General features: G+C 29.6%; 2 protein-coding genes across 5 annotated transcripts in view; one reads left to right on the plus strand and one right to left on the minus strand.

The window, feature by feature from the left end:
• The window catches only part of LOC122505832 (myogenesis-regulating glycosidase), a 387,127-nt gene that overhangs the window by 177,717 nt on the left and 184,572 nt on the right, over window positions 1-24,838 (minus strand). For 3 of the 4 annotated variants that reach the window (XR_006301953.1, XM_043617681.1, XM_043617679.1), the window contains one exon: window positions 22,626-22,688. The exons of the other annotated variant lie outside the window; for it this stretch is intronic. Coding sequence is in view for 2 of the 3 variants with exons in the window: in XM_043617681.1 (XP_043473616.1) it covers window positions 22,626-22,688 (63 nt within the window). In the remaining variant the exon portion in view is untranslated. The remainder of the gene's footprint in view (window positions 1-22,625; window positions 22,689-24,838) is intronic. 4 annotated transcript variants of the gene reach the window in all.
• The window catches only part of LOC122505838 (nucleoside diphosphate kinase homolog 5-like), a 142,991-nt gene that overhangs the window by 18,574 nt on the left and 99,579 nt on the right, over window positions 1-24,838 (plus strand). The window lies entirely within an intron of this gene.

Consider the following 24,838-nt stretch of genomic DNA (forward strand, 5'->3'; position numbering starts at 1 on the left):
TTTTTTGGGATTTATTTAGCTACGCAAGGAGAACATTCCTGGTAAGTTATGAACAAATTCGATAATTATTAACAAAGTTATTAAACAATTAAAGAAGTGCTATTTTTAATGGTTTAAATTCATTTGCAACTAAACTAATTAACCTTTTTTAACGTATGACCCATCATTTGAAAGGTATTTGCAAGCTCTATAACTTTCAATAACAACTTTTTCCCCTAAAACTTAACCGGAAGCAACGAGCATCGAAAAACCATGTTTTACAAACTTTGGCGATTGTTTACACTGTTTTTCGCACCCGGAAATCGAGAGCAAACTGTGGGGCTCTTATAAGGAGCCCCCAAACTACCAGAAACCGTTGAGACTTTGCTGTTTGCATTTTTGGGCAGTTTTTGCACTCACCGACTGGCCTATACTGGCATGGGTCCGCCTGACGACCGGAGCGGTGCAGACATTCTACTGGAACCTAATGCTGGTTCCACATATACAAAACGCGCGCGTATCGCGTTGACGCGTAAGCTAGCGTATACGTATTATATTTATAAGCCTAAACGTATAAGTACACCAATGTACATTAAGGGAAGATGCCCATTGTCAGGCAAATAAAAGTTTATTTGGACTGAGGACATTAGATAAAATAGAATTTTTTACTTTTAAATTAAAGTGGTAAACCTAGGTTGCCACGCTTTTGCTCATTTCAAATTTCCTGACTTTTCCAGGTTTTTCATGTTAACAAACGGAATTTTTCCAGGTTTTTAACACTACATTTATATTTTACAAAATTTTTAATTCTAACCTTTTTGAAATTAAATATGTCATAAAACATGAAAATATCGATTACTCCGAGTCATCGACTCAGAGCAATCGATACCTTCATGTTTTATAGTAATTATAAATGTTGGACTGATAAAATCATCATTTTATACCTATTATAAGAATATTGTTACTGTAACTTTTTTAAAATTACTTTCATTATTTTAATTCAATTATTGTTTTCCACAATTTTTAACTAAAATTCTTCTTTAAATTAATTATTATTAATAATTTCTGAAAAATTTCTTTCAACATTTTCAAATCCTTTTGTTTACAATTCAATTTTACGAAATTTCATCGATTATTCAGGTATTCGGAAATTCTTTAATCAAATATATGTACCTGGTAAATTTTAGCCAAATTCGTTAAAACCTCTTCGAGTTATCGTGTTCACAAAAATCGGGATCCACACACACACACATACACGGGTGATTCTCCGCGTAGCGCACGATTTGGTTTATGAAATTTAAAAAAATTTTTTATCGTTATGGTTATTATCAATATATTTTTTTGAAGATAAAGGCTTTAAAAAGAAAAATCCATGGCGGGCCGGAAAAATTATTTATAATTTTTGTTGTAAACAAGTGTAGTAATTAACTAATTCACTGTTTGGACACATTCTGTCAAAAAAAATTTTGCGGTAATTTAAACAATATTATAGCGTAAATCTCATTTAAACATTATTATTTTGGTAATTTATGGAAATTTTTGGAAATTTATGGAAATTTTCGCGATAATTCATAAAAATATGTAAAATTTCAATTATTATTAAAAATTTGGATTTTGGTAATTTATGGAAATTTTCGCGGTAATTTATGGAAATTTATAAGGTAATTTATGGCAATTTGTAAGGTAATTTAAAGAAATTTTGTCGGTAATTTTTAAAAATATGCAAAGTAGAAATCACAATTGAATTGAAAATTTTTAGTTCGGTAATTTATGGAAATTTTTGCGGTAATTTATAAAAATTTTCGTGGTGATTTATGGAAATTTATTTAAGTAATTTATGGTAAACTTTCCTGAGCTATAGGTTTTTTTTATTCCTTATATATGTGGCACCATAACACTACATTTGCACTAGGTTCTTCGTAATTCGAAGGTCGGTGGAAATTCTGAGGTCGGTGTAAACTCAGGCTGGTGGGAACTTTTTCAACCGACTTTGGATATTTTAATTTTTTGAAAAAAGTATCATTAATTTTCAATCGGTTTAAAGTAGATCTCATTCGTATTGACCAAAACAATATAACTACGCTTTATTTAACCTTTTTTATAAATAATTGTTTAATTTGTGGTAAAATATTTAAGGGTCGGTGGAGGTCGGTGGAGATTATTTTGTGATTCCCTTATCAAATTTCCAACTTAAAATGAGTGAAAAATGAATAAATCAATTAGAACATTCATTCTTTTTCCTGAATTACCCGTGCAGAAAAGTGTCTGGTGAAACTATATACGAGATAGAAACTGTACCGCAAACATCTCGTAAAGCTAGTCACGTAAAACTATACCGAAATGGTCTAGATTCTGTATAGTTTCACTACATTAACTGCTTTACATTGGAATACGTTCTAGAATCTGTATAGTTTCACTATAACAACTGCTTTACATTGGGATACGGTCTAGAATTTGTATAGTTTCACTACATTAACTACTTCATATTGTAGATCTAGATCAATTCTGCCTAGTGAAACTTCACAATCATAATCTGCAAGTAATTTCTTTATGTTTATAATATTATTGTTATTATTTACATATTGTAATTAATAATGTTATTAAGTATATAGATTTAAATATACCATTTACAAACAATTTATTATAAATAAAGGCAAAAATTGCAGTCTCGAAACTGAAAAGGTATTTTAAGCAACACATCTTCCAAGTCAGCGTGGCTGTGTGGTATGTGTATTCGTATTGCGTCCCAAAGGTCTAGGGTTCGAACCCCCGTGCGTGCGATATTTTTCCGTCTTAATTTAAGTGATTTATGTTAATAATGTGAAGTGTAGTATAGGTTGAAATTCTTAATTAGAATTTAAAATAATAACAAATAAATAACTGGACTTGTTAAAAATAAAATATGGTATAAAAGAAGAAAGCGAATAATCGAAATTTTTTTTTAAATTCAATGAAATTATTGCACCTTTTAAAATCTTTAATATTGTTAAAAATTAATAATAGTTTATATATTATAATTATAAACTTTGTTAATATTGTTATATAATTATATTGTACATATGTTATTAATTATTATTATTATTAATTTTTACAAATATATTTACCGTAAATCAATATAGAAGTATTAAACAAGTTTCTAAAAATGAAATTTATACTAGAGCCCGTGTTATAGCTTTATAATATTTCACTATATTGTTCTGATATAGTAAAACTATCTAGAAACTTGATGTCCGTAGCGTTACATTTCAAGATAGTTACTACAACATTTCACGGTATCGCAACTAGATAGCAACTAGTGAAACTATATCATTACGGTACAGATACGTGACAAATTTCCACACGGGATATAACTTAAGGAAGTTATTTTTTGTGTTTACAAAAGTAATTTTAAGTTAACATTTGATTTTCATTTAAATAATTCACTGTTTGTTAATAAAATAATGAATAGCATCAAAATTTGCTGTCAAGCATAAACTGAAAAAAAACATATAATATATGAAATGAATTTTTTTTTAAAATTTTTTTATTCAACTGTACTAAAGTAGACGATACTAAAATTTCAATAATAATTGTATTTATTATTGCATATTACTAAAATTATTAACTTTTTTTTCTAAACTTCCTGTGGGGACAGGTAAAATTTTGACGTTTTTAGCCTTAAAACCGGTTATTTATGAAAAATTATAATATTAGATACAAAAGTAATTATTGGTTTTTGTTTCTAAACATATAGATAACCTTTTCACGTTGGAATTGTAAAAATATATGAAAATTATTTATTATTTTTCCATTACAACATGAAAAAAACCAAGTTCTGCGCTACGCGGAGAATCACCCACACACATACGGAGAATCACCCACACACATACACACATCCATACATACATCCGGACAATTGTTCAGGGTCTTATATAACATAGTCCTATATAGAAGAAAATTTGTTAAAAGGATTTTTAAAAATTTTGTAAATTAAACGACTACAAAGCTTCCTCACGATTAAGCGAAATAATTATTTTTTTCTGTTATAAAATGTTAATAATTTTTTTTTATTATTTTGAACAAAGGTGTGTTAAAAATGAAAAAATATGTAAATGGATGATTCTACAAACGAAGGACGAAAATCAAGAAAATTTGGACACAACATTTTTTTCTCATTTAAGGTCTGAAAAGTATTTTAACTTCAAGTTAATGGTACTAATAAAGACATCCATAAGTGGCCAGACAAAATATTAAATTTTACAAAAGTTATGGTTATTTATAAACAATTTATCCAGAGAATTAAAATCGTGTCAAGAAAATTCACATTAACATAAAAATTAATGAATGGATTTTTATAAAATTGGTTACTCGGGGGTTTACGGGGTTGCTGATTAAGAATCCAATGTCAGTTTTTCAAAATTCAAAATGGCGGATCCAATATGGCGGACGACTTTTGAAAAAACTGATCGTATTCGTCTAAAAATCGTTACCCGGGGGTTTTTGAGGTAGCTGATTAAGAATCTAATTAAATGAATTATAAAAAAATTGTTCGATTTTTATTAAATTTGATTTTGTAAAATATATTTAAACGTTAAATAAGTTATTAACCTAGAGGAAAAGTTAGAACTAACAATTTGCAACTTACCACCATTTTCGCAACTTTTGAATCAGATAGTTCAAGATTATTTAAAATACGGAATACTTGATGCATACGGAAATTTCCGAGGACTGAAAAGAAATCGAGTACCCGAAAAAACCGAATAGTAAATACTTTGAGTACACCTCTAGTTTTTAACGTTGAGTTTAATTTTGAATTTACTTTTTAATAATTTATTAATTTATTTTTATTTAATTTATTTAAGTAATTAATAATAATAATAATAAATTGTAATTAATTAATTAATTATGATTATTAAGAATTATTTAAAATTTATTTATATTTTTTTATACATGTATGAACTATAAATATAGTAGTAGAACTAAAAAAACATAATTAGATTTTTTAAACAAATTGTAAAAACAATGGTTAATTTGAAAAAAGTTGACCTCGGATTGGTAATAAGCCAAACAGAAAATCACCGAGTAACGATTTTCAGACGAATATGTTAAGTTTCTCCAAAATCGTCGGCCATATTGGATCCGCCATTTTGAATTGAAAAATTTTAAAAACTGACATTAGGTTCTTAATCAGCAACCCCGAAAACCCCCTAGTAACGATTTTTACGAGGATCAATAAAAGTCATCGGTTTAATTAATTTTGGTTGTAATTTAATTAATAATTGTTTTTAACAAATTACGGATGGTCTATTTGTTTCTATAAGCACAATTTCACAAATCATAGAATTGTAAAAGTAAGTTCAAGTGTCTAATAATAAAGAACTACTTTGATTTTAGTGGGCTAAACTTTATTCATATAAAAAAATACTTATTCCATTTGTTTGTTTATGTCAATATAATTATTTATGCGAAATGAAAATTGAAAATTCAGTTATGGCAATTTCTTGCAAATTTAATTAGGATTATTTTAAGACCAGAAAATCGAACAATACCCAATGGGAAATTTACAACTGGCGTAGTACTGCGCCAGCACTGGCAGCACTGGCGGCAAGGCTGAGAGCCAGCACTGGCAAGGCACTGGGATGATAACGCCGTCTGGCGCTGCCGAAGTACTGTCTGTCAGTGCTGCCAGACAGCGCTGGCGCAGCACTGGACCAGTGCTGGCTGAAAATATTGCCGCAATAAATGCCGTATTGTTATTAATTAGTCGTAAATTAATAATTATAAATAATTTAACAACAAAATGGTTAATAATATTAATAAATAGTTATTATTCATAAAATATTTCTCTTCTTATAGAAATTGTATTAAAGATGGAGACTAACAATGCGGATATAGTAAATGAAGTAGAAAAAAATTGTTTATAACATTCAAAAATTAAATAATAAACAATTACAGTAAGTGTGCATTAGATTTTCATATTTTAGTACCTAACGATTGGAATCTAGAAATATCGCTAACGACACATGTGTACAGTAAAGTATTAATATCTCAGTATCATTCAGACATACAATTATTGAGTCAAAGATGAGAAAAAAATAGGGATACGTTAGAAATAATAAATTGAAATAAAATAAATTGAACTAAATTTTTAATAATTAAATTACTTTACTTATTGCATTTAACATTTTACGTCATTCTTAAATAACGTGGTAATTTTTTAATAATTTCTTATTCGTAGTAAGAAGTATAATAGTATTTTAATAGGAACCAAATTATTATTGAGATTAAAGTTTAAATTTTGTTTATAATTTTAATTTGTTTAAATAATTTATTATTTACAAAATTAGACAATTGTGTTAAATTGTTATTATTAAATTTGACAAGAATAAAAAATGAACAACTGAAAAGTAAAATATTAATTTTTTTCAATAAATTTATATTTATAAACATTTATAAACTTTCTTTATAATTTTTTTCAAGTTTATGTCAAAAAAGCAATGTTGGCAAAGAGCGTTGTGAACAATTTTTCTATACTCAGCCAGCACTTGCCGCCGTGGCTTGTCCAAGCTTTGGCGAAACAAAAATTCTGTACTGCGCCAGCACTAATTGTCGAGGCTCGGCTAGACTACGCCGAACAATCGTCTGAGTACTAAGCCAGTGGTGAACATCGGCACTACACTGGCATTTCCCATTGGGTAGTTGAAAATTGTTAGTTTTACGCTATTTTTAGTGATATAGTATACATCCTATCTCAAAAGTGCCAGACGAATGAGAACCAGACGAATGAGAATTTGGCATTTTTTGTTTAAAAAATAGAAAAATAACATTAAATGAAAAAATCCTTCAGTACTATCTTATAGAGAATAATAATCTACAAAACATAAGTCTATAGAATAACCGAAAAATAAAATATTTTTTTAAAAAATGTATGCCAGACGAATGAGAATTTGTCTGGTCACAACACAATCTCCGTCACAAATTGAGAAATCTTGGTTAATAGATTAGAAGATTCAATAAAACCCGATTGGTATCACATTTAGTTTAGTTTAATTAACAACTACAACGAACAGTAACTTCATCAGAATGTTGATTTTTAATCATTTTTACATTTTTTGCACTGCTAGACGAATGATAACAAATTCAGGGGACAAACTTCGCGAAGATATTTTATAAATAAGATATAGAGAAACGTCATAATTATTTCCATATTAGTAATCTACAACTATTCAAAATTACTAATTCAGTATGAAATTTCCTCAAAACATTTGAAAAGTGATATTTATTCTCAATATGAACTGTCATTCTCCCAAAGGGACATGCCAGACGAATGAGAATTTAGCACTATAATGTGTATTTTTTGCAAAAAAATATTTTTTTTCATCGGTTTTTTTTCTGTGCCATAATAGAAACCATTAAGATTTACAATTTCCATTAAAAGTAAAATTATTCTTTCCAAAATTAATATACAAAACATCCTTCAGACATCAAAATTCCCTCTTTTGTAGAATCACCCAAATATATAATGTTAAAGTGAATAATGGATGATTATAATTATACATTATATTTATGGATGATTAAAATAATGTTTGTTGTAAATTGTTTGTGTAAATAACATTAAATAAAAAAATTTAATTATAATACTTTTTCAGTTTCGACTCATCTTTGTTTATATAATAAAAATTTATTAATAACATTTTTAAACCAAAAAATAATATTTTCAGTACTACAACTATTACACGCAACGCTACATGCTTGTGTATAAATAATTTAATTCTTTTTTTTGGCGTAATATTACTATAAAATCAATGGAATAATATGTATTTAAAATTTTTTTTTGCAAAACTTAATAAACATTAATAAAATTTTGTTGTTAAAAAAATTTTTTTTATTACTATCAAAAAAATTGCATTTTAAAAAAATATAAACTCATTTTTGCATTGAGCGTAAAAAAGTAAAGCAAATTAATAAAAAAGAGATTAAAATTGGATAATAATTAACGAAGTTATAACCATTTTTGTGAATTTGACGGCTGAATTCTGTTTGTGGCGGGCAAAATTCCCGCGTACCGAGTTCCCCCACTCCGCCGTCCAAGGGTTGAAAAAAATATTCATGTACTTTCACTTGATATAAATAAAAAATAAAAGCACATAATCTCATGTTCAATTTGTTTTCATAAAATACATGTATTGAACTATAAGTGGTGCAATTTTCAATTAAAAATATTAATTATTAACTAGTCAGGAATTTTTTTAAAAATAAAAACTAAGTCTCCCCCCCTTGAAATTAGATCGGATATTTTTTTGAAAAAGTTTTGTGAAAACAAATGAAATTAAATGCCGTTTACACCAAATTGATAAAGTGAAAATTGACTGAGTTAGGGATGAGTGGGTCAAGACGGGGTACTTAAGGTTTAAAACGCAAAAAAACGAAAATTATCGAATATATACTTTATTATTATTTTTAATTATCATCTTTGGGAATCAGTCTTTCGTAAAAAAGGCGTACAAAGGCCATCTGTTTCTTAAAAAAGCTTATAATTAATAATATTGAAAAAATTGCAAATCTCCCCATCTTGCCCCACCGGCGGGTGAGATGGGGTACCCGTAGGGGTAAGATGGGGCACTCAAGAAAGCAACCTATTTCTGTCGACAAATTTCACAAGTAAAGGTTGCATCTTCATCTTCATGCATAACTGCAGTGAGCCCATTGGCCGCAGACTAAAAAAGCAGCCCAGCCTTCATTTGAGTCTAAATAATAACCATTACAATAGAGACAAGGTGTATTTTCCACTTTACCATCGCTAATTGATGATTTAACCTGACAAGCTTCATAAAGAATTTATTCAACTAATTCAATGAATGATTTCCAATGCAGTAGTCAAACTGTTTCTCTGATTTAGAGAAAATGAATTTCACTGGTCAGCCATATTGGAAATATTTGACAGTTTACCATTCTCATAGAAATTTCTCTAAAATCACAAATGTCAAATTTACATTTCTTACCTCTAAATACGTATTAATTTACTAATTTTACATTTTATTAGTTATAATATAAAAAATATAATTAATAGAATTTGAATATACGCTTTGAACATTAATTTAAAAATGTTTTCATTCAAGTGTTATTTTGAGGTTATGTTGTTTTCAAAAGGTAACGCAAGAAATATCATTTTCGCTAGATCAGCGAAAACGGATTATCGATGGAGCCAAATCAGTGAAACTTATAGCTGTTATAGTGATTGTTATCTCTACTTTAGTAGAACTTTTTTTAGCGTGTATTATTAAGTAATAAACACCTCCTAAAAAAAGTGAAAAAATGACAAGAAAATCGTCAAAAACAGTTTTTTTAGTAAAACAGATAAAAGATTTGTTCTCATGGCTTTTAGGTTTTGTAAACAAGAAACTATCGTCTCGGTGCAGTATTATGTAGAATATAATCGCGATTGGGTAATTCGTTTTTTAAATAAGGCCGGTACCCCGTCTTGCCCCACTCTCCCCTATTCCATTTGTTTATGAAAAAAACATACCCTTCATTGAAGTCCATTATTATGCACTTAAATTAAAAAAATCGAATTTATGTTTAACTGGGGTGCTATTCTGTAACTTCACTTCACATTCACTTCACTTTCACTTCACTTTCACTTCACTTTCAATTCACTTTCACTTCACATTCACTTCACTTTCACTCCACATTCACTTCGCATTCACTTCACATTCACTTCACTTTCACTTCACTTTCACTTCACTTTCACTTTCACTTCACATTCACTTCACATTCACTCCACATTCACTTTACATTCACTTCGCATTCACTTCACTTTCACTTCACTTTCACTTCACTTTCACTTTCACTTCACATTCACTTCACATTCACTTCACATTCACTTTACATTCACTTTACATTCACTTCACATTCACTTCACTTTCACTCCACATTCACTTCGCATTTACTTCACTTTCACTTCACATTCACTTCACTTTCACTTCACTTTCACTTCACTTTCACATTCACTTTCACTTCACTTTCACATTCACTTCACATTCACTTCACATTCACTTCACATTCACTTCACTTTCACTTCACATTCACATCACTTTCACTTCAGTTTTACTTCACATTCACTTCACTTTCAATGTGAAGTGAATGTGGAGTGAAAGTGATGTGAATGTGAAGTGAAAGTGAAGTGAATGTGAAGTGAATGTGAAGTGAAAGTGAAGTGAAAGTGAAGTGAAAGTGAAAGTGAAGTGAAAGTGAAGTGAATGTGAAGTGAATGTGAAGTGAATGTGAAGTGAAGTGAAGTGAAGTGAAGTGAAGTGAAGTGAAGTGAAGTGAAGTGAAGTGAAGTGAAGTGAAGTGAAGTGAAGTGAAGTGAAGTGAAGTGAAGTGAAGTGAAGTGAAGTGAAGTGAAGTGAAGTGAAGTGAAGTGAAGTGAAGTGAAGTGAAGTGAAGTGAAGTGAAGTGAAGTGAAGTGAATGTGAAGTGAATGTGAATGTGAATGTGAATGTGAATGTGAATGTGAATGTGAATGTGAATGTGAATGTGAATGTGAAGTGAATGTGAAGTGAAGTTACAGAATAGCACCCCTGGAATGAAACTTTGACTCCTTAAGTGTACTTTAGAAGAAAAAAGAACGAAATTAGCATGTCCAAAAGTGGGAAAATTCCATTAAAAAATTACATGTTTTTATTTAAGGTGACATTCTAGTTCAAAACAGGCAAAAAGAAGGCTTTTTTAGTATATATTATTAAAATAACTATGACATTTATTTAAAAAATTTCTTTTACATGTAATAAATAATTTATTTAAGAATTTGTAAAAAAAAATTTTTCATTTTTATTTCAAAATGGCGGCATTTTCGGTGGTAAGATCGATTCCAATCTTTCTAAAACAGATAAAACCAAAAACGAAGTGACATTCTCTACGTTAGATATTTCTTTAGGTGTGGAACCTCAAAAAAGTGGAATCCCCCCCCCCTTTTTAGAGTACTTTTTCCCCAAAATATGCAAAAAAAAGGTGTTTTTATTCAGAATTTCTCTTATAAAAATAAAGGGAGTTGGAAATTTTCCAGTTTTTGAGGTTCCACTTATAGGCATGATGACGCTGAATCAAAAGCCGTTTGATATTTTAAAATCGCTTCAGAAGAACTCGAGATATCACTCTTACCAGATAAAAAAAATACATTTTGAGAAAAATGCATTTAAAGTTTTTGTTCATAAGTTTCGAAATTTTTTTTAAAAAATCATCGGATCTGCTGGAAAATCGTTACTCGGGGGTTTTTGAGGTCGCTAATTACGAATATGGAATCAGATTTTTAAAACTCAAAATGGCGGATCCAATATGGCGGATATTTTTTTTCAAAAATGACAGATTAGCTCCCCAGTAAAAAAATTCGATACACGGACCGCGGAGTTCGTATACGAGCTCGGTAGCTCGTATGAGAAATATGAGAAAACTCTCATACGAGCCTTTTCCGTAATGAGAAGTGTTTAAAGCATTTTTCTTAATATAACACTATTTTAAAGTAAATGTAGATAATAGAAATGAATTTTCAAAGTAAAACAAAGCTAAATTTATAAAGGAAATGAAGTTTTAAGAAAAAAAGGATAATTTTGTTCAAAAAATTTATTCACACTGAAAAAAGGTTAGAATTTGATAATTCCTTGTTACTCTAACTAACCGACATTAGATATGTCTCGTATACGGTAAGCAGATTTTGTATTAAATTTAATTATTTTATATAAGAATATTTATATAATAAATAAATAATAATATATTATTAATTAGTAATGAAAAAAAACTTATTTATTCTACCGCCAATACAAAATCGTGCTTACCGCATCCGAGAAATATCTAATGTCGGTAAGTTAGAGTAACAAGGAATTATCAAATTCTAACCTTTTTTCAGTGTGAATAAATTTTTTGAACAAAATTATCCTTTTTTCTTAAGACTTCATTTCCTTTATAAATTTAGCTATGTTTTACTTTGAAAATTCATTTCTATTATCTACATTTACTTTAAAATAGTGTTATATTAAGAAAAATGCTTTAAAAGTCACCTCGTATACAAGCATCTATACACTTCTCATTACGGAAAAGGCTCGTATGAGAGTTTTCTCATATTTCTCATACGAGCTACCAAGGGTACTTGGTTCGCGCCCATTAGCCTGGGATTTTTCCGGCACGTGAGATAATCTGAGCGGGAGGTTTGACGTCGAGGTATAATGGGTATACTGTCTATTATTGTCCAGTACACACCGTTAGAACTCGGCTGTCGATAAACCGGTTGTACTCGGGAGAGGTTTTCTACAGTTTCCCTCTTCTCTGGCGAGAAAACCCATTGACGGGTGGTCCAGGCAAATGCGAGTACTCCTAACCTCAAAAAGTCGTTCTGTAGAAACGCAAAACTAGTTGGTATATAAGTGTGTGTTCTGACAGTAAGTTGGCCTATAAAGTTTGTCATTTAAGAAGAAGAAAGAAAAAAAATCATTGGATTTGCTTGAAAATCGTTACGGGAGGGTTTTTGGGGTCGCTGATTACGAATATGACATCATTTTTTCAAAATTAAAAATGGCGGATGCAATATGGTTGACGAAAAAAAAAATTAAACGAAAAAAAAATTAAAATAAAAAAATTTTCTTTTCCGTTATATTGGATCCGCCATCTTGAATTTTGAAAATTTGATATCTAATTTGTGATCAGCAACACCAAATACATTTTTATTTGTCTTTTTTAAAAAATGCAAATGAGAAAACATTTAAATCATTCGATTGCTTATCCGCATACAAAAACATCTTTGACATGGCGAAGAATAAGGACGTATAACTTTTGTTTTACTTCGAATTTTGCAATAATATTTTAGGAGAGTATTCTTGACACTATAAGAAATCCGAAAATAAAAATAAAAAAATCGATTTTTTTGACATTTTGAACTGGAATGTCCCCCTAACAAATGGAATTATGCATAAACTATTTATCCGATCAAGTTGAATTTTTTTGAGATTTATTCAGCCTCGCAAGGGGAATATTTCTGGGAAGTTATAAACAAATTCGATAATTATTAACAAAGTTATTTAACAATTAAGAAAAAGCTATTTTCAATGGTTTAAATTCATTTGCAACTAAACTAATTAACCTTTTTTAACGTATGACCCGTCATTTGAAAGGTATTTTCAAGCTCTACAACTTTGAATCACAACTTTTTCCTCTAAAATGTAACCGGAAGTAACAGTTATCGAAAAACTACGTTTTCCAAACTTTGACGATTGTTTATACCATTTTTCGCAACCGGAAATCGAGAGCAAACTATGGGGCTCTTATATGGAGCCCCTAAAGTACCAGAAACCACTGAGACTTTGCTGTTTGTATTTTTGTGCACTTTTTGCACTCACCGACTGGCCTAGTATTTTATTTGTATCACAAGTAAAGAATATATACCCAGATAACCAGCGTACTATTACTGTACCAGCCATGTACCTTCGCACTGTACCAGGTACTGTACTGGTATATCGTACAGATAATGGCGGAGAAGCATTGTAAATTCATAACCTAAAATCCCAATTAGTTCGGCGTACTGGTATTGTACTTAGTGTTATACTCGTACGGAGTACTTTGGCAATTTCATAATTCTATCCGTATGACATACCGTTATTATACTATTATCGTACTAATATGTACATATCTTATTATTTCGTGCTAGTACAATATGAGTACGATACCAATACGCTGTACTAAAAAATAATGATTAGTACGCTTGGCTATCTGGGTATATATATATATATATATATATATATACGGACCAAGTTTACCCATTAATGTCAGACAAACAACATTTTAAAAAAATAATAGTTTTTTAAATCAATAAATTAAAAAAAATTTTAAACACTTCTATTGTCAAAATTTCAATTATCTTTATAAATATTAAAATTATTCTACAAAATTCAATTATTTTCAAAAATTTTAATGAAATTCTTGTTAACAAATTTAATTTTTTTCAAAAATTCACTTCTGCTCAATGATTTTCAATATCTACTATTTTAATAAAATTTTCCAAAAGAAATTAATTATTTAAAATTTTTTTTATAAATTTCTTCGCAATAATTCTATTATTTTAAAAAATATTCAATTTATGTTAACAAAAATTCAATTATTTTTATAAATATGCACTGAGAGACCTTTGGGACTGTAGCGGAACAACGTATGTGACAGCAGCTCCACTATGGTTTTGGTTGCGCTGCGGTAAAATCTTGGGCGCGTGACAGTCCCAAATGTTTGTGAGCAGCTCACCGAAGTAGTGGGAATGCTGCCTTTGGTTTGCAGCTGAACAACTTTGGGACTGTCACGCGCCCAAGATTTTATCGCAGCAACCCAAAAGTATAGTCCTGTAGCGTTCCTCCAAAATGGTCAGTAGCAGCGTATCAAAAGTCTGCTGCTGACCCAAAGGTCTCTCAGTGTGTAATACAATTTTTTACAGGGATTCAATTATTATTTTCATTGATAATAAAACTCATTGCAGAATTTCAATTATTTTTGATACAATTTTAATCGCATTCCTCGAAAAATGTAATTATATACTTATAATTTTATTAAAATTCGTCAAAAGAATTTAATTATTTAAAAATTTGTTAATAAAATTCTTTATGAGAATTTAATTTTTAGAAACATTCAATTAGTCAATAAATTATTTATTTTTGTATTAAAAATAATTAGGTATTTAAAAAGAAATATTATATTAAAAAATTCTTCTCTAGAATTCAATTATTTTCAAAAGTAATAAAATTCTTCAAAGAAATTCAATTATGGTCAAAAGATTAATTAAATTTATAGTAAAAATTCCAATTATTTTTATAAATATTTAAATTTTTCTCTAAAATTCAATTATTTTAAAAAATTTTTGACAATATTTCAATTACTTATTTAAAAAAATTTTAATAAAATTCTTGAAAAAATTTCAATTATTTTCAAAAACTTTTCTCAATTCAATGAAATTTTTTTACAGAGATTCAATTATATTTAATACATTTTTAACCTAATTTCTCGAAAAATAAAATTGTTCTTAAAAAATTTATTGAAATTCGTCAAAAGAATTTTAATTACCTATTTAAAAATTTGTTGATAAAATTCTTTAAATGAGAGTTGAATTTTAAAAAACATTCAATTCTTCAATAAATTTTTTTTTGTATTTAAATAATTGAATTGTCGTAGAATTTTCTAATAATAATTGATTCAAATATGAATTTCAGTTAAAACTTTAAATAGTAATTGAGTTTTGAAAAGTTTTCAAATTATAATCTTTGAATGATTGAGTTTTCTATACTTTTAAATTAAAATTTTCAAGTTTTAATTTTTTTGTAAAAGTTGAATTGAATTTTTTTGAAGTTATTTCAAGTTTTTATTTTCTAATATATATTTGATTAAAGAATTTCCGAATACCTGAATAATCGATGAAATTTCGTAAAATTGAATTGTAAACAAAAGGATTTGAAAATGTTGAAAGAAATTTTTCAGAAATTATTAATAATAATTAATTTAAAAAAGAATTTTAGTTAAAAATTGTGGAAAACAATAATTGAATTAAAATAATAAAAGTAATTTTAAAAAAGTTACAGTAACAATATTCTTATAATAGGTATAAAATGATGATTTTATCAGTCCAACATTTATAATCCTTTCTAAAAAAAGACATGGGCTAAAAGAATCGAATGCACTCGAAAGTGTAAATCGAAAAGTATCGAAAAGAATAAGCATCGGTAATATGAATACAAGGGCGAACTCACGTTTCCAAATGAAATTGTAGTGCCTCAGGGTACAGTCACACGATCAATGCATCTGCATGATGCATGCATGCACAAACATTTGACTGATCACACCTCAATTTTTCGCTCTCGAAAAATCATTTTTCTGGCGGGATATTTAAAATTGATTAAAATTTAAAAATAACGTATTACTAATTATTAAAATAAAAAATAAAAAAAATTAAACGTTTATTATAAGGAATTAATTGTAAATAAATTTCTCTTAATTTGTGGCATATTTTAATATTGTGAATTTTTATAATTTAAAATATGCCACAAATTAAGAGAAATTTATTTACAATTGATTCCTTATAATAAACGTTCAATTTTTTTTATTTTTTATTGTAATAATTAGTAATACGTTATTTTTAAATTTTAATCAATTTTAAATATCCCGCCAGAAAAATGATTTTTCGAGAGCGAAAAATTGAGGTGTGAACAGTCAAATGTTTGTGCATGCATGCATCATGCAGATGCATTGATCGTGTGACTGTACCCTTAAAAATTCACATATACGTAAGAGATGGAGCTACAGTCATTGAAGCAGCCGGCCTGAATTAGGCGGAAGATTTAAATTCAAATTAAATGATATTTTTTTATGATTATTAATTTAATTATTAGGCGGAAGATCAAATAATCCTTTCTAAAAAAAGACATGGGCTAAAAGAATGGAATGCACTCGAAAGTGTAAATCGAAAAGTATCGAAAAGAATAAGCATCGGTAATATGAATACAAGGGCGAACTCACGTTTCCAAATCCCCTGGACACTCAAAATTCAACTTCTGAATTTAGACATTTTAAATATACATCTTTATAGAAAATTTCATTGCGCATCTTTTTTTCTTATGAAATTTTTTTGTATCTATTACCGTTTTCGAAATATTTGAGTAAAATTGATTTTTTGAAAACTGCAAATTTAATGACATTTTTCACTTCAACTCGCGATAATTCAGATGATTTTAAATATTTTTCAATGTACCAAAAAAGAAAATACGTATAAAGATATTCTACAAATGATAAAAAAGGAAAAAAATTATTTTCTTTATAAACAAAATTGTTATTAATTTTTGTCTTTATTAATGTAAAAAACATAAAATACAATCTTCTCGGTTCTCGTTTTTTAACGGGCGAATTTTAAGTAACAAAGAACTTTCAGTGAGAAAGTTATTCATTATGGACCAAAGAAGTTTTCTGGAAAATCACAGGGTTAATAATTAATTACTGTTGAAATGGTGAATGTTTAAAGTTGATACCGTCCGAACGTGTGGCATGCGCGATGCCCATAACCTATGAAACGACACTCCCAAGCCTCCTAAGCACCTGTGGCGAGTGACGCGTGCTACACATTCGGACGGTATCAACTTTAAACATTTACCATTTCAACACTAATAAATTATTAACCCTGTGATTTTCCAGAAAACTTCTTTGGTCCATAATGAACAACTTTCTCACTGAAAGTTCTTTGTTACTTAAAATTCGCCCGTTAAACGAGAGCCGTGAAGATTGTATTTTATGTTTTTTACATTAATAAAGAAAAAAATTAACAACAGTTTTGTTTATAAAGAAAATAAATTTTTTCCTTTTTTATCAATCGTAGAATATCTTTAGACGTATTTTCTTTTTTGGTACATTGAAAAATATTTAAAATCATCTGAATTATCGCGAGTTGAAGTGAAAAATGTCATTAAATTTGCAGTTTTCAAAAAATCAATTTTTGTCAAATATTTCGAAAACGGTTATAGATACAAAAAAATTTGATAAGAAAAAAAGATGCGCAATGAAATTTTTTATAAGGATGTGTATTTAAAATATTAAAATTCAAAAATTGAATTTTAAGTGTCTAGGGGACTTCGATTTCGGCCGAGAAAAATTTACGTGCCCTTCTACGATCCAGGTGCTCATGTGTTGCTATAGCAACCGACGCAGACGCAGTCATTCGCACACTTTTTAAAACCTATTGGAGAAAGGCCTTAAAGTAGAGTCTACATTGGATGAACGCGAACGTTGCCGTGCTGACGTCACCCATTTGAATAGCATGGGTGACGTCAGACGTTCGCGTACACGTTCACGTTCGCGTACCATGGAATGTAGACTCTACTTAAGTAGAGAACACATTCCATTGTACGCGAACGTGAACGTGTACGCGAACGTATGACGTCACAATGTTATTCAAATGGGTGACGTCAGCACGTCAACGTTCGCGTTCATCCAATGTAGACTCTACTATAAATATAATACGTATACGCTAGCTTATAGTCTAAGAGCTGGCTACATAAAAATGCATGTTATAAGGTACATGAAAGATTAATATTTAGATAGGTTCCATTTGAGGGTGAAGTCCCATGGCAGCGTTTTGCGTTGCGTTTTGTAACTAGGCCATGAGTGCAAATATAGCAAACATATATCTCCATCTTTCTCACACTCATTGCCTAGTTACAAAACGCAACGCAAAACGCTGCCATGGGACTCCACCCTCAGGGTGAAGTCCCATGGCAGCGTTTTGCGTTGCGTTTTGTAACTAGGCCATGAGTGCAAATATAGCAAACATATATCTCCATCTTTCTCACACTCATTGCCTAGTTACAAAACGCAACGCAAAACGCTGCCATGGGACTCCACCCTCAGGGTGGAGTCCCATGACAGCGTTTTGCGTTGCGTCGTAATGGGAGAGAAAAAGACGCAAATATACGTTTGCTGCATTCTCTCTCATTACAACGCAACGCAAAACGCTGCCATGGGACTGCGGCCTCATGCTGGTTCCACATATTCAAAACGCGCGCGTATCGCGTAGACGCGTAAGGCTTGCGTATGCGCATAGTCTACTACTATACGCATACGCAAGCCTTACGCGTCTACGCGATACGCGCGCGTTTTGTATATGTGGAACCAGCATCAGGCTGAAGTCCCATGGCACCGTTTTGCGTTGCGTTTTGTAACTAGGACATGAGTGCAAATATAGCAAACATATATCTTCATCTCTCTCACACTCATGGCCTAGTTACAAAACGCAACGCAAAATGCTGCCATGGGACTCCAGCCTGAGTCCCCGAGTACCGAATGCGAAGTCTGCCTGCGCGTTCTGAACGATTAAGCCTGCGAACTGACGGTCGAAAATGATAAATTTGATAAGGAAAGAATATGATAAAGGTCATGGATAAAAGTTATAAAATTTAAAAGTATTTATTACCAGTAAGCTTGTAAAATTTTGGCAGACAATTTTCTGGACGACAAAGGATTGACAGACAGTGTCAAAGTTGCGTTATATGTAGTGAAAAAATATGATAAGAGTCATAGCTAAAAATTAATGGAAATAGTTAATGAACTCTTATGGAACCCAGTAAAAAAAGAAGTATTGAGTGGAGCGTTTAGGAATTGAGTGAAGCTCTGAGCCAATACGGATTCGAGTAAAAACCGTATTGGGACGTTTGACTCAATCTTTTTTTTATCCGCCGAATACTGTCTTATTTTAGCATTAAAATTAAAATCACATGACCAGAGTACACATTATAAATTGAAAGCACAATTGTCCTGGAATGTAAAAATGCCGATTTCGATAAGAAACAGTGAATATTTGTTAAAAATTGGTAAAAGCAAAGTTTGACAAGCGCGACTAAATTTACCATGTGAATAAATGAATTGGTAAGTTTAAATGGACGAAAAGAAATCTACTGTTACCGACAGAAAGTTCCTAGAGAATTGTTAAACAATGAAATTTCATTGTTTTGTTGAATTTACCACAATTCTCTAGGAACTTTCTGTCGGTAACAGTAGATTTCTTTCAGTCCATTTCGTCCATTTAAACTTACCACTTCATTTATTCACATGGTAAATTCAGTCGCGCTTATCAAACTTTGCTTTTACCAATTTTTAAAAAATATTCACTGCTTCTTATCGAAATCGGCATTTTTACATTCCAGGACAATTGTGCTTGTAATTTATAATCTTGTGATTTTAATTTTAATGCTAAAATAAGACCGTATTCGGCGGATGAAAAAAAGATTGAGTCAGACGTCCCAATACGGTTTTTACTCAAATCCGTATTGGCTCAGAGCTTCACTCAATTCCTAAACGCTCCACTCAATACTTCTTTTTTTACTGGGAAGCTATATGTCAATTGGCAGACAAAAATTCGGATGATAACATCGAGGCAGACAACGATAAAAAGCGCGGTTCCTATGCGATTTCGCCGATTCCGCGCTATTGCACTAAACGTTTAATTTTTGAAAAATGTTTATATAAACTTTTGAACGAATATAATTTATTTTAAATTAAATTTTTTATACAAATAAAAAAAAGAAAAACTAAAAATGTGATTTTTGTATAGAATTATTGATTTTTTTAATAAATAGATAATAGATTGAAAATTCTGACAAAAATGTATCCTAATGTAAAAAAGAAAGAGCAAAATCGTTTAATTGGTTTAAAAGTTAGAGCAACTTTTCCGAATTTGAAAAGTTGGTATCAATTCTGGTGTGAGCGATTGTTGCCGCGTGTCGCTGGATTCCCCCACTCCGCCCACCTAAGGAAGGTAAAATCTCGCACACACATTTACCTCTATTTTAAACAACTAAATAGTGCAGTATAGATTCCATAATTTTTTTGGTGATAGTGTAGTTAAAAATCTTTATATTTGTTTAAAAAAATTTTAAAATGTTAATAAATAAAATGTCACGATTAAAAATATAAAGATTTTTAACTACACTATTACCAAAAAAATTATGGAACCCATACTGCACTATTTAGTTGTTTAAAATAGAGGTAAATGTGTGTTCGAGATTTTACCTTCCTTAGGTGGGCGGAGTGGGGGAATCCAGCGACACGCGGCAGCAATCGCTTACACCAGAACCCACAAAGCACAGTATTTTTCTGCAAGTTTGCTGCAAGTTTTCCATGCAAAGTTCGCAAGTTTGCATCCAAGTTTGCAGCAAACTTGCATACAAATAAAAATGTCACCCTCTTGGCAAGTTTGCAATGAAAACTTGAGGAAAATTTGCAGCAAACTTTCTAAAATACCTAAAAAATTTTTAAAAAAAGTTTCTTTTCAAATTGCATATATTTTGATGAACGATGCCTTCCCTGTAGGGAAGGTGACTAAAATATAGTGCGCAGCTCTAGATGTCATAGTAAACTACTGCGCATACATTTAAGTTTTTGCTATTTGGCGCAAGTTTGCTGCAAACTTGCCAAGTAGGAGACATTTTTATATTTATGCAAGTTTACTGCAAACTTGCGAAATTTGCATGGAAAACTTGCAGAAAATGTCTGTGCTTTGTGGGTTATTTCGTAAAAGAATGGACATGCGCAATAGGCGTAAAATTTCTGCTGTATTTTTATCAATTTCTACGTTATCAGCATAAAAGTTCTACCTTTAACGCATGGGACGTCAGTATACTACGATTGCAAGAGATCCATGCTATTTTAGTATATGTTTCATGCAACTGAGGTATAAGGACACGCCTCTTAAGCAGGGCGTTCATACAAAATTACCATAGGAAGTCTCCATTTTACAAACGCTTGATTTTTCTCTCCGTGTAGTTGCTATAAATTTTGATCCGGCGATCGAATCAAATCCTGTACCGCGCTTGTACTGCCGACAGTAGAAAGACTGTACCGAAAATCGGATCCGACTTTGTACCGCGCCAGCAGACACTTAACATCCGAATCGGTACAGACTGCCGGCGCGGATTCTAGACGGTTGGACGATCCGGTATTCGTCCGACTTTTCCGCCTGGGAATAAATATTTACTTATTTAAAAAAAATTATTTTATTAATGCAAATAAATATTTATTTGAATTAAAATCCATACATTACTGAATCAAGTAATTTTCCTAATTGATTTAAAGCAATATTTTATTAGATCCAATTATTCCATTCATTTGACTTAAGTAATTCGAATTTGCTACAAATAACTATTTATTTGATACTACAAATTAAAATATTTATATCAAATAAATATTTACTTAAATCAAATAAATTAAAAACAAATAAGTTGAAATACAACCGAACGAGAGTTTATAGAAAATAATTATTTGGAAATGTTTAATTTTGACATAAAAAAAGTAACATTATCTAAACAATAGAAAATTTAGTTATTTTTCTCCCATATAAAAAACCTATTTTTATTTTAAGAAAATCAAAATATTTCACTTGTCTGCAAACAAAGAAAATGTATTTTAATACTTTTTTCTGATAAAAAAGATTTTTTCAAATGCGCTACAAAAAACATTTAAACATTTGAACCAATAAAAATTTTTGAATTTAAGAATTATAAAAATTAAATTAATGTTTGTTTTACATTGTAATATTTCCAAACAAAATTTTTGGCTCTAAAAACTTTCATAATAATAATAATAATATTTAAAAAAAAATTTTATAATAATAACAATAATTTATAATTAATTCAATCAATTTAATTAATTGTAATTAAAAATAAAATATTTAATAAAGTATAAATTAAATGTACATTATAAAGGTCAACTTAAAATCCAAGCGAGCATTAGCGAGCGAGGACAATGTCGCTAGTTAATATATTATGACAGATATAGCATTTTATAGTTGTTTAGCACTTTAGGATAGTAATTAACATTTTGGGCAAGTTAAAACCTATGATATTGACTGGTTTTACTAAAAATTTAGGGGAAAATAAGGCAAAAGTGCTAAAGAGGGGCAAATTTAACCAACAAAAGCAAAATTTAAAGCTTTACAAATCGATAAGAGCAATTGTTTAAAAGATAAAAAAACACAAAGGGAGCGTTCATAAATGATGTCACGTTTTTGGGGGGAGGGGGGAGGGTCTCTACTAAACGTGACACAATGTATTTTTACATGTGAAATTGTATGAAATTGAATTTTAACCCTTAAAGCGCATACTTACGAATCCATCCTCAAACCCCACTGGGTGTGTGACACCCTGGGACTTTAAAGTGTGTTCTCCAAGCTGGAATAGGATCACGGTGGTCTTGAAACCTTTTTAATACTTTTGACACACGCCCTTTCCAATTTTTGCATAAAACGTTTTTACACTACCTACAGAACTGATTTTAACTTAAATAAAAATCGCGTATTAGGCCGATTTTTTTAAAACTTCGTTTAGGAGAAAGGGGAAGAAAAATAAAAAACTCATTTTTTTGGAAAGTACTTAACCGATTTGAATGGAATTTAAATATGTTATAAATATAGATAAGACAATTTAAAAAAAAACTTTCAAAGATAGTACATTATGCACCGAGGACGCAAAGCGCAAGTTTCTCGTCCGAGGTTCATACGACATTTTATACAAAACGAAAATGTAATCCCCGGTCACTCAGTGTGTTTTTGAGAGGCAAAGTATGGATTTGCTTCAAGTAGCAACTTTACTATCCGCTGCGCATGCGCAGCGGACGGTAAAAACTTCTTTCTTGGCCTAGGACGGTAAAGCTGCTGGCTATAGTAAAGGCATACTTTACGTCTCGAAAACGCACCGAGAAACCGGGGATTACATGCTCGTTTTATATGAGTAATTTAAAAATTTTCAATAAAATTTTTTTGATTTTTTTTAATGATATACCTCCAATTTTTTTTTAAAAATACCGTAGAGTTTCCTCTTTAATATATATTTTTTCCAGATTTTTGACAAATATAGTTTTTTAAAAAAACGATTTTTTTAAAAGAAACCAAAAATTTATTTTTTTCGGAAACTACTTAACCATTTTAAATGAAATTTATATATGTTGTAAACATTAATAAAACTCGGAGTGATAGAATCATTTCTAGTCCTAAAAATAAGACACTTTAGAAAAAATATTTCAAAATTTAAAAAAATTTCAAAAACATTAATTTGAAATTTTCAAAAAAAGTTCTTTACTGTGTATTAAAGTTAGACCACTAATTTTTGTTTTTAAAAATTCCTTAGAGTTTCCTCTTTAATATATATTTTTTCCAGATTTTTGACAAATATAGTTTTTTAAAAAAACGATTTTTTGAAAAAAAATCTAAATTTAAACTCGTTTTTTCGGAAAATACTTAAACGTTTAAAAAGAAATTTAAATGTATTATAAACATAAATAAGACAGTTTAAACAAGTTGTAAATCCAGATGTTCATTACATGAACATTTTGCTTCCTCTTTACGATCAGCAAAAAAAATTTGCTTTCTCGTGGAGGAAGCATTAACGATAAATATATTTCATTTTTAAATCATTTTTAATACAATTTAACATTTATAAAATAAAGTTCATTCGTCTTAATAGAAAGAGTAAAATTTTTTTATACAGTAATATAAATTTAAATATACAAAAAAATTTTTAGTAAAAAAGTGTATTTTTCAAGTTTAATTGTAATTAATTCTATAATTTTCAAAAGAATATATACTTTATATACATCAATCGATTCGTCTTGATGCAAAGAATAAGATTTTTGATTTATTTTTCAATAAATAATAACATTTTATTGTACAGCAACATGATTTTTAAGAAAAAATGAATTTTTATTAAAAGTGCAAATTTTTTGTCTATAATTGGTTTTAATTCTATAAATTTAAATACAATATATTCTTTATATATACCAATCGATGCGTCTTGATGCAAAGAATATGATTTTATTATATATTAACTTCAATAACCAACTTAAAAAAAAATTTAGAAAAAAGTAAAAAAAAAAATTTTTTTGAGAATTTTTTAAAGTCTATCAATCCATTTCGAGATATTTTTATGATAAATAAACCTGGTAAATTTTAGCCAAATCCGTTAAAACCTCTTCAAGTTATCGTGTTTACAAAAATCGGGATACACACATACACATATACATACATCCGGACAATTGTTCAGGGTCTTATATAACATAGTCCTATATAGAAGAAAAGAGTCTCCACGGTTTATATAGGCAAAATGCCACTGTCTCTGGATTTTTGATTTAACCATATAAAAAGGTTATTTCAGATGTAAAAAGAAGGTACCTATAGGTACCTTCTAGAGTCTTTGTTTAATTCCTACGTTACACTTTTACGGTCTTTCTCGTGATGAAAAACACAAAAAAGAAACAATAGGTGGCCAACTTAGGACCACTGAAGATTTTTACAAGTTTCAAATTATTACGCTAATAAAAAAAATTT

This window comes from Leptopilina heterotoma, unplaced genomic scaffold, assembly GCF_015476425.1.
Source record: "Leptopilina heterotoma isolate Lh14 unplaced genomic scaffold, ASM1547642v1 Lhet_373, whole genome shotgun sequence".
NCBI classification, from domain to species: domain Eukaryota; kingdom Metazoa; phylum Arthropoda; class Insecta; order Hymenoptera; family Figitidae; genus Leptopilina; species Leptopilina heterotoma.